The sequence below is a fragment of the Trichechus manatus genome, unplaced genomic scaffold (genome assembly GCF_000243295.1).
Source record: "Trichechus manatus latirostris isolate Lorelei unplaced genomic scaffold, TriManLat1.0 scaffold00087, whole genome shotgun sequence".
NCBI classification, from domain to species: Eukaryota; Metazoa; Chordata; class Mammalia; order Sirenia; family Trichechidae; genus Trichechus; species Trichechus manatus.
The window spans coordinates 3,614,896-3,625,116 of NW_004444023.1; the positions used below are offsets into that span (position 1 = coordinate 3,614,896).

General features: G+C 51.1%; 1 protein-coding gene across 2 annotated transcripts in view; it reads right to left on the minus strand.

The window, feature by feature from the left end:
* Positions 1 to 973: 973 nt before the first annotated feature.
* CPT1C (carnitine palmitoyltransferase 1C) overlaps positions 974 to 10,221 on the minus strand; it is a 16,568-nt gene continuing 7,320 nt past the window's right edge. Inside the window, exons 6-18 of one of the 2 annotated variants that reach the window (XM_004381637.1) lie at positions 9,652 to 9,729; positions 9,332 to 9,406; positions 9,172 to 9,256; positions 8,005 to 8,200; positions 7,703 to 7,885; positions 6,712 to 6,817; positions 4,576 to 4,692; positions 3,682 to 3,846; positions 3,305 to 3,439; positions 2,138 to 2,290; positions 1,703 to 1,816; positions 1,420 to 1,512; positions 974 to 1,283 (exon numbers count right to left, since the gene is read on the minus strand). In XM_004381637.1, coding sequence (XP_004381694.1) covers positions 1,098 to 1,283; positions 1,420 to 1,512; positions 1,703 to 1,816; positions 2,138 to 2,290; positions 3,305 to 3,439; positions 3,682 to 3,846; positions 4,576 to 4,692; positions 6,712 to 6,817; positions 7,703 to 7,885; positions 8,005 to 8,200; positions 9,172 to 9,256; positions 9,332 to 9,406; positions 9,652 to 9,729 — 1,686 coding nt within the window. In that variant the 3' untranslated portion in view covers positions 974 to 1,097. Of the gene's footprint in view, positions 1,284 to 1,419; positions 1,513 to 1,702; positions 1,817 to 2,137; positions 2,291 to 3,304; positions 3,440 to 3,681; positions 3,847 to 4,575; positions 4,693 to 6,711; positions 6,818 to 7,702; positions 7,886 to 8,004; positions 8,201 to 9,171; positions 9,257 to 9,331; positions 9,440 to 9,651; positions 9,730 to 10,221 lie in introns of both variants that reach the window. The other variant, XM_004381636.1, reaches the window with a different exon arrangement.

A 10,221-nucleotide genomic window follows, 5' to 3' on the forward strand; every position in this document is an offset into this window, starting at 1 on the left:
ATGGAGTTTTGGAATCATAGCATTGGTGGGTTTGATGATTAGGATTTTGGTGTGGTTAGGTAGTGTTGGTATGTATTACTGTTGTTGGGCTAGTGGGCAGTGAAGGTAGATTAAGGGTAGAGTAGGGGTGTGGTTGGGGAGTGTGGTGCTTAAAAGTCATAACTGTGGGTCAAGTAAGAGTATGGGTTATGATGGAGATAAGAAGCCCTGGTGGCAGAACAGTTAAATGCTCGGCTGCTAACCAAAAGGTTGGTAATTCAAACCCACCCAGAGATTCCGTGGGAGAAAGACCTGGCAATCTGCTTCAGTAAAGATTACAGCCTAGAAAACCATATGGGGCAGTTCTACTGTATCACATGGGGATGATATTTATCAAAAATCAACTCGACAGCAACTAACAACGAAAACATGGTGGAGATGGGGTGGGAAGTTTAGTGGGACGCTGGGGCTTGGGGTTGGATTTTTGTGTATAGTTCCAATTGAGGTTGCATTGTTTGGCGTAGGGGGGTGTAGTGTCATGGAGTTGTTGGCTGATGGAATCATGGAAGTGGTTAGGGTAGTCATGAGAGCTGAATCCATCATTGAGGTGGAGGTTGAAATGGCTGGGGTTGGGTTTGGGTAATAAGAATCCAAGTGGATTCATTTGGTGGGGTCAGTTGGGGTGACTGGCTTGGTGTTGGATCTTTAGATTTGGAGATGGGTTGGGGATCGACAGCTGGTGATGGGGCAGCAGGAATTGGGCTAATGAGAGCTTATGGAGTTGTTTGGTTGGGATTGGCTTTGGATAGTTGGGTTTGGTGTGACTGGCTTTGGGAATGGAGTAAACTGGGCAGGTATTGGGGAGTTCTGATTAAGTTAGTGATTATAACTAGTAACGTAGCTGGGGCTGGAGGTGGATGAAAACTTTTCTCCACCTTGAGCCTCACCTCTCCCTCCCCCACCCAGCCTAAGATCATAGCAAACATCACACATGCAGCTCACACATCTTTATTGGCCCACATGTGAGATTTCCAAACAGGCTGCCCCTGTCCTGCACCAGCCCAGCTGTAGATCCTCACCCTGGTTCCTGAGGGAGACCAGCTCCCTGGTGAAAGGGGTCAGAAGTCAGCAGATGTTGTAGGTGCCCTGGAGCTCTCAGTCTGGAGGGAGAGGGAGCCACACTTGTGCCCTGAGTCCTTCCCCCCTAACCCTCTGCACCTGCGCCTAAGACCTTGCCCAGCCTGGAACAGGGAGGCCACGTCCAACAATGCATCCTCAATGTGCTGCCCCAGCCGGTGGGCATCCTGGAAGAAGAAACATATCAGGTCCAGGGGAAGCTGGGATAGGGACTCCTGAGGGCTGAGAAACAAGAGGGTAGGGTATTCCTGACTCCTGGGTCTGAGGGAGAAGGGTGGGAGTTTATGTCCAAGTTTATCTCACCGTTTTCATGCTTGATTTTTTGCTAGAGATGTGGAAGGTGATCATGTTATCCCCCATGAAGACATAAGAAACACCATAACCATGGTCATCAGCCTGGAGTGGGAAAGAGTGATGGGAACAAAATAGCCCTCAGCACCACCCCCACCCCCACAATGCGGGAGTCCAGGCCCCCAGCCCTCTCCTACCCCAAGACCCAGGAGTCCGGGCCCCTAGCCCCCTCCTCCCTCAGACCCCTAGCCCCTATTCCCTCAGACCCAGTTTCCAGGGCCCCAGCTCCACTCACAGGCCCGAATCCACCCCCAGAGGAAACATAGTCGGGGTAATTGTGGATGTCAAACAGGTGCATTTGCTGAACAGGGATCTGGCTGGTGGCCAGCTGCCACTGCTCCGAGTGAACCTGAGGGACAAGAGAAGGTCACATGAAAGAGAAATGGACCCGCAGGCATGCTCTCATTTGGCTCAACCCCATACTATGTACCCCTTGCCCTTTCTAACCTCCTCTGACTCTGGTAATTTCCTCTAAATTGGCCCTCTTTCACGCCTCTGCCTCTCTCCTCCCTGACCACGCCCCTCTCCCCTTCCCTTCTCTTGCCCCCTTTTCCCTAACCCTTTCCTTTGTGGACACCTCCCTTTTCCAATATCTCCTTCCTTGCCCGAAAGTCCCTCCCCTCTCCCATGCCTCCTAGCTTCCTTCTCTGACTCTTTCCCACACCGCAACCTGGGCCAGGAAAGGCGACTGCAGATGAAGGAACCGGGACACGATGTATAGTGCGAAGAGGTGCCGGTCGACTCCCTGCCCGCTCATTGCTGCCTTCAGCAGGGCCTGATGCTTGTCCACTGCCACGCGGAACAGGGCGAGGCACTGAGGGTCCTGGGGTCCACGGGGAGGTCACAGGTCATGGAGAGACAGGAAGTGGGCTGCTGGAGCCTGTCTCACACCTGTCCTCAACCCAGCCTCCTGCAACATCCCTGCAAGGGATGTCAACCCCATTGGACAGAGGGAAAACTGAGGTCCAGATAAAGGAAGCTAATTTTCTCAGGGCCACACAGTGAGATAGAACTGGGGGTGGGTCCCCAGGCCTGTCTGACCCCAGGGCCCAAACTTCTTCCATTGAACCACAATACCTCATAGAGAGCGGGGAGAAGGAGTAGAGGTGCCCGACGGGGAGGGATTCAGGTGTGGGGGAGGTCCTGAGCAGAAACGTTATAGGGGACATGAGGAGTGGTGAAAAAGGAGGTCACAACCAAACCAGTCGAGTCGATTGTGACTCATAGCGACCCTATAGGACAGAGTAGAACTGCCCCATAGGGTTTCCAAGGAGCGGCTGGTAGATTCGAACTATCGACCTTTGGGTTAGCAGCCAAATGCTTAGCCACTGTGCCACCAGGAGGTCACACAGAAGCTTAGTAATCAAAGAGTACTACACTGTGGAAACAGCTCCTTCAGTGCCCCCCACCACATGCTGTATAAAAACCAGTTGCCATCGACTCCATTGTGACTCACGGCAACCCTATGTGTGTCAGAGTAGAACTGTTGTCCATAGGGTTTTCTATGGCTGATTTTTAGGAAGTACATCACCAGGTCTTTCTTCCGAGGCACCTTTGGGTGGACTCAAACCTCCAATCTTTCTGTTAGCAGCTGAGTGCGTTAACCGTTTGCCCCATCCAGGGACTCTCATGCCCTATGCTACCTCCACTAAAGCCCATATCACACTATACTGAAATATCTGTCTCCCCCCATTAGACAGTGAGCTCCTTGAAGTTCATTCCCTTGTCCCTAGTGCCCATCATGGGCATGGCACTCAGTAGGTGCTCCATAAGCACTTGCAAATGTATGCATGAGTAAATGTAAATGACCGAAGCCTCTAGTGAGGCCCACACCCACTGTCTTCTCGTCATCCTCCATGGCTTTCACAAAGTTGCAGGCCTCCCTCGTACAAGACCGCACCGTCTCCGTCCGGCCTTCCAAGAACAAGCGAGTCATAACCGACTCGTAAGTCAGGCAGAATTGACCCCTGTCCTAGGGGACAAGGAGGAAAGAAGCCTATCAGCGGGGCTCAGGAAATCTTCATAGATGTGAACCACATCTGTCTGGAGCTCCAGCCTCCTCCCACCCAGGAGTGTGTGGTCAGGAGAGAGAATCAAGATGGCGGCCCACAATGTCAACCACCAAGAGAAGTCATTAGACGTTGGTGAGGGAGCTGAAGAGGCAGGTCTTGGGAGCCCAGGGATCCTAAAAGGGGCCTGGGGAACCACACTGACCCAGAAGTGGGCCAGCTGCAAGGCCATCTGGATGAAGCTGTCTGGAGAGAGATGGCAGCGTTTGATGAAGCTTTTGCCAAAGTGGGAGAAGGGGAAGACGTGGCAGTCGATGTTTCCAGACAAGGCCTTTGCTCCCCTCAGGGCTAGAGAGATGGATGGATGGATCTACCAGAGAAGGAGGGAAGGCAGAACTGTGAGTATTAAGGGTGACGGTAGGGTTAGAGATGAGAATAGGGCTGGAAGTGGAGATTGGGATGGAGTTAGAGTTGGGGTAGAATTCAGAAGTAGGGACAAAGAAGAGGATGGAACAGAGGGGCTAGGTTAAAGATGGGAATAGTGATAGGGATGTAGGTGAAGATCAGAATGGGATTGGGGTTGGGCTACAACTGAAGTGGGGTTGGGAATGGTGTTGGAGATGGGATTGAAATTGTCTTGGAAATGGGGCTAGGGATGGGACTGGGAATAGGGTTGGGTATGGAGATTGAGTTGCAGTGGGGAATGGATGGAATTGGGGTGGCGAATGAGATTGAATTTAGGTATAGTGGGATTTGGGATGGAGAAGAATTTGGAGTGGGGATGGAGATGTGGTTGGAGTTGGGATGGGACTGAGGTTGAGTTTGAGATTGGGCATGGAGATGGATTTGGGAAAGGGGTTAAGGATGGGGTTGAAGGTGGGAACGGGGTTAGGGTTGGGGATGAGGATGGAAATGGGGTTAGGGATGAGGTTGGATTGAGGTTGAGTTTGGGTTGGGTTGGGAGTGGGTGTGGGTTGGGAATGAGGTTGGTGTTAGGAATGGGGCTAATTTTGAGGTTAAGATTGGGGATGGGGATGACTTTGAAGTTGAGGCTAGGATTTATGAGACATAGAAGAGAGACCTGGAGACCTGGCCTCACCTTATCTGGAAGGTCCCAGTACAGCCGCTGGGGCTGGGGCAGTGTGGGGTCAGGATGTCCCTTGCAGTGGCCATCTGCTGAGTAGCCCAGCTGAAAGCATTCTGTGGCTAGAGTGAACTGTGTACAAATGGAGGTAGTCAGAGTTCCTTCCTCTCTCTGGATCAGGGGACATCTAACCAGGGTCCTGTTTTCATAACTCCCTTTTGGGGAAGGGGGGCAGTCCCTGAGAAACAGAAAACTCTGGTGTTCACAGATGGGTTCTCAGGTTCATGGTCATCGAGAGCAGGACAAATACTCAAATGGTACCTACTTATCCAGGAACATTACCATGACCCTGTACTTCTGACTGGTAGATAAAGACCCATCACCTGGCTGCACCAGCCCTCCCAAGGACCACCCTATGATCCTGGGACTGAAAGGGTACAGCCAGCATAGCACGGGCTTCCAGGGCACCAGCATCCATTCTGATTGCTTGGTACTCATACCCTGCTAGTCGTTCAATTTTTTTAAATCCACCTTGACTGAGCACCTGCTCCCGGCCAGCAGTCTCTGTTCCCATTTCCACTTAATTCTCAAACAACTCTAGGGAAAGGGATTAATATCCCCCTTTAAAAATATATTGGGAGAAAACTACAAATAAAAACCACAATGAGATACCTTTTCACTCCCACTAGAACGGATATGATTAGAAAAATGGAAACCAACAAGTGTTGGTGAGGATGTGGAGAAACTGGAACCCTCATCCACTGCTGGTAGAAGGGACAGATTACCCAATAAGCAAGGTACGCACGAGCTTACTTACTAATCTGTAGTGAAACCTGTGTGAAATTGTGCACTACAGATTAGTAAGTAAACACCAGCAAGCCTGTGCATACCTTGCTTACTGGTTAGTCTGCCCCTGGCTGGTAGCAATGTAAAATGGTGCAGCCGCTGTGGAAAACAGTTTGGTAGTTCCTCAAAAAGTTAAACAGAATTACCCTATGACCTAGCAGTTTCATTCCTAGGAATATACCCAAAAAATCTGAAAGCAGGAACACAAACAGTTACTTGTACACCAATCATCATTGCCAAAATAGCCAAAAGGTGGGAACGACCTAGATGTCCATGAACAGATGAATGGATAAACAAAATACGGTCAGTCCAGACAATGAAAAGCATTCAGCCCTAAAGAGAAATGAAGTTCTCATACGTGCTACCACATGGAGGAACCGTGAAAACATGAAGTGAAATAAGTGAAAACATCAAGTGGAATAAGTCACAAAAGGACAAATCTTGTCAGATCCCACTTATATGAAATATCTAGAATAGACAAATGCCTAGAGATGAAACTTTATTAGTGGTTACCAGGGGCAGGTAGGAGGAGAAAAGGAAGAGTTACTGCTTCGGGGGACTGAGTCTCATTGTTATTAGTTGCTGTTGAGTGGATTCCAACTCATGGCAACCCTGTGTGTGCAGAGTAGAACTGCTCCATAGGGTTTTCAAGGCTGTGACGTTTTGGACGCAGATAGCCAGGCCTGTCTTCCAAGGCGCCTCTAGGGGTCGAGCACTTAACCATCTGTGCCACCCAGGAACTCCAAGCCTCTGTTAAGGCTGATAAAAAAAACTTGGCAACAGATAATGACAATGGCTACACAACATAATGAATGTAATTAATGTCACTGAATTGTCCACATAAAAAAGGTTAAAATGGCAAATGTTTTGTTATATATATTTTTACCACAATTTTAAAAAAACCTGGCAGCTTTGCATTTTTCCCCATAGAAAATTATCAGGGTAAGGGAACAACCAGAACACAGTTAAAGAGAATGTTGCCACAATGTGAAAAATGTAACAAACGTCATGGAACAATTTTTATAGAAATTGTCAAATGGGAACCTAACTTACTCTGTAAACTTTTAATAAAAACAAAATAAAGTGTTATTAAAAAGAAAAAGAGAGTTATAAGGGTGACTCTGGGCAAATCAATTCCCTTTGCTGAGCCCCAATTTTCCCAGTCGTCAAAGGGAAGTCATCATCCCAGACCCCCTTCTCTGCTAAGTGACCCTGGGCTGGTCTCTCTCTCTGAGCCTGAGTTTCTCCTCTGATCCTGAGGCCCTGGAGAGGAAGGTCTTTGGGAACGGGGGTGGGGTCCCCTACCTCCCACATGTGTCCTGAGACGGGGCAGTCTGCCCACGAATGCTCCACGCTGAGGCCCAGCTTCCCATTGGAGAAGACGATTAAGGTGAAGGATTTGTCAAACCAGCTGTGGGAGAGAGTTCAGAGGGGTCACCAAGAAGCAGGGGCCTGGGGGATGGAATTTGGGGTGTTCTCTGTGGGACTTGAGGGAGAGGTTCAGGGTGGCAAGGTCTGGAAATCGGGGCTCAGGTCCTGGTATGAGCGTCTCTAGGAGGACTGGGGGGTCTCTAGAGGGTGGTTCTGGAATGTCTCTGACTTGTGTCTAGAATTTGGGGATATTTGGGAACTTGCTGTGGAAGGGTCAAGGATGGCCTTGGGTTTGTGGAGGATGCTGGGAAGTTAGGGGAACTCCCTTGGGAGCATAGAAAAGCAGAGGATGTCTAGTGGGCATTTAGGAAGTTATCTGAGGATCTCTAGGTATGGGGGTTCTAGGTCTGGGGTTCTGGGCTTGGGGTGCCTGGGTCTGGGATTTCAGCCTGGGAATAAAGGCACTGAGGTCTAGGGACTCACTGTCTGCAGTTCTGAGTCTGGGGTCCAGTGGCCTTCATATTGGGTCCCTGGGCCTGGGTTATAAGTCTAGGGTCCCCAGATCCAGGAGTTCTCTGGGCTTGGGCATCCTAGATCTGGAGTTTGGTGGTCCTCACACCTGGGGTCCCTTGGTCTCGGGTCCTGGATCTGGGATCCCAGATCTAGGGGTTCTCTGGGTCTGGAGGCCCCAGGTCTGGGGTCAAGAGTTTGGCTGTCTTCTGTCTGGGGTTTCTGAGTCTGGGGTTATGGGCCTGGGGTCTCAGATATAGAGGTTGTTGGAGGCAGAAGTCCCCAGGTCTGAGGCGTGGATTTCCTCAGTTTGGAGTCCCCAGGTGTCAAATCTTTGGGTCTGGGGTCCTAGATCTGATACCAGGTCCTGGGGGTCCCAGGTCTGGGTGGGGTCCAAGTCTCCGGGGGTACTCACCGGTCATGACCCCGGCCGGCTAGCAGGGCGTGAGCATAGGCGTCCAACGAAGCTGCGGGGTCCTCCTTGGTGAGCCCTGCAGGCTCAGAGTCCAGGGACACAAAGAAAGCGGCCCCTTCCACGGCCTCCAGGGCTTCCGCGGCCTGCATCTTCACGGACCTCCGTAGCTGGGCCCACGTGCCCCTGCCGGGGTACCTGCCTGAGTCCAGCCTGGCCCTCGATCTGGCCTCGCCCCAAACCTGCCCTCTGCAGCCCCGCTCGCTGGCTGGGGTCTCTGGAAGCCCCTGCTCTCTGACCCTCACCTGGGCGCTGTGGTCAGGGCCGCCAGGTGTTCCTCGTGGGGGCAGGCGGGGGAGGGGTCGTCCAGGATCCTCTGGAACTGTTGCTCCAGAGCCCGAGGGGAAAGCAGGCCATTTCGGGAGTGGGTTCCCACTCGGAAGAATCGGCCGCAGTGGAAGACAGCCACGTGTCGGCTGTCACAGAAGTGTTGGATGTGGTCTGCACCGGCAGAAGCGTGGAGGCGGGAAGGCCAGATATATTATAAGAACAACAAACATTTATTATGTGAAGAAGCCCTGGTGGCGCTGTGGTTAAGTGCTCAGCTGCTAACCAAAATGTGGCAGCTGGAACTCACCAGCGGCTCTCTGGGAGAAAGATGTGGCAGTCTGCTTCCCTAAAGATTTACAGCCTCGGAAACCTTATGGGGCAGTTCTACCCTCTCTTATAGGGTCGCTATGAGTCAAAAGCCACTTGATGGCAATGGGTTTATGTGTTAGGCACTGTTCTAAACATTAATTTAATCCTCACAACTCTATGTACATTATTACCCCATTTTAAAAACTACTTGCAAAAACACTGAGAACAGGCAAATGTATAGAGGTCAGAGTTGAACAGTGGTTACCAGAGGCAGGAGGGAAGGGGAAAGAGAAAATCTTTGTTTAGCTAGCATTGAGTTTTTGTTTACGGGGATGGAAAATATAGCCATGGATGTTAGTGATGGTTGCACAACATGATTAACGTAATGGGTTTCACCGAATTGTAGAAGTGACAAATGCTGAATTGGCAAATGTTGTGTTAACTATATTTTTACAACATTTAAAAAAAAAAAAAAAGTTGCCCTCGAATTGATTCCAACTCATGGCGACCCCATGTGTAACTGTGCTCCACAGGGTTTTCAATGGCCGATTTTTCAGAAAAAGATCACTAGGCCTTTCTTCTGAGGTCCCTCTGGGTGGATTCAAACTGCCAATCTTTCAGTCAGTAGCTGAGTGCTTAACAGTTTGTGTCAACCAGGAACACCTGTCCCATTTTAGAAATGAGGAAAACTGAGGCTCAGAGAGAGTAATAACTTGCCCAAGGTCACACAGCTAGGAAATGATGGAGCTGAGATTTGAACCCAGGTAGTAGAGTCATTGTTCAGCCTCTATCAATGGGGAAGCAGGACTGAGGGGGGAGGGAGGGACTCTCACCTTTTTGGACCCCCGGAATGCGGGTGGTGTTGAATATTTTCTCATACTGGGCAGAGCACAGGGGGCGCATCTCCATCAGCAAAGTCTGCGGGAGGCGTGGGCTAGTGAGCCGCGCCCAGGACCCACGTGGCCCCACCCCAGCCCATAGCGCCCAGCTTACGGGCGGGATCTCCTGGCGGGTCAGGCGTTGGCGGTACAGAAGCAGCGCGTGGACAGCATTTCCGGCACGAGCGGCCTGCAGCGGAGTGGGCGTGACGTACAGGAAGTCCTGGGGGTCAGCAAAGGAGAAAAAGACACGCCTGCGGTCAGGTTGGCTCCTGACCCCAACAGAGGGCAGGACGATGAATCCCAAACTGTAGTCCCAGATTCAGATCACTAACCATAAACCCCATGTTCTGCCCAGACCCCAGACCCCAGGCCTGGGGCACTAACGATAAGCTCCCCCCATCCCCCACTCCAGCCCCCTACCCAGCTTCTCACCATTAGGTAATAGTTGCTGTTGACCATCAGCGAGTTTCGGGAGCGCAAGTACACGAATTCTTCCCACCAGTCACTGACCTGGGGCGGGGTGGGGAGACACATGGCTGGGGCAGTGCTGGGGTGGGGTGGCTCCTCCTAGCGGTGGAAGACGGGAAGTGCAAGGGGCGAGCCCAAGAAAGGACGCCACGATCAGTAATTAGTTATTATTCTAGAAGTGCATGAATGGATGGTGACGGGTTAGTTAAATCTAGCTATATCTATGCTATGGAATACGCGGCAGCTGCTAAAAGGAACAAGGTATATCTAGATGTTGTTGCTGTTGATGTAAGTTGCCGTCGAGTCAATTTCAACTCACAGTGACCTCATATGACAGAGTAGAACTGCCCCATAGATTTTCCTAGGCTGTAACCTTTACGGGAACAGATCGCCAGGTCTTTTTCCCACGGAGCCACCCAGTGGGTTAGAACCGCCAACCTTTCGGCTAGCAGTCGATCGCTTAACCCACCTAACCCATTGCTGTCGAGACGATTCGGACTCGTGGCGACCCTACAGGGCAGAGCAGAACTGCCC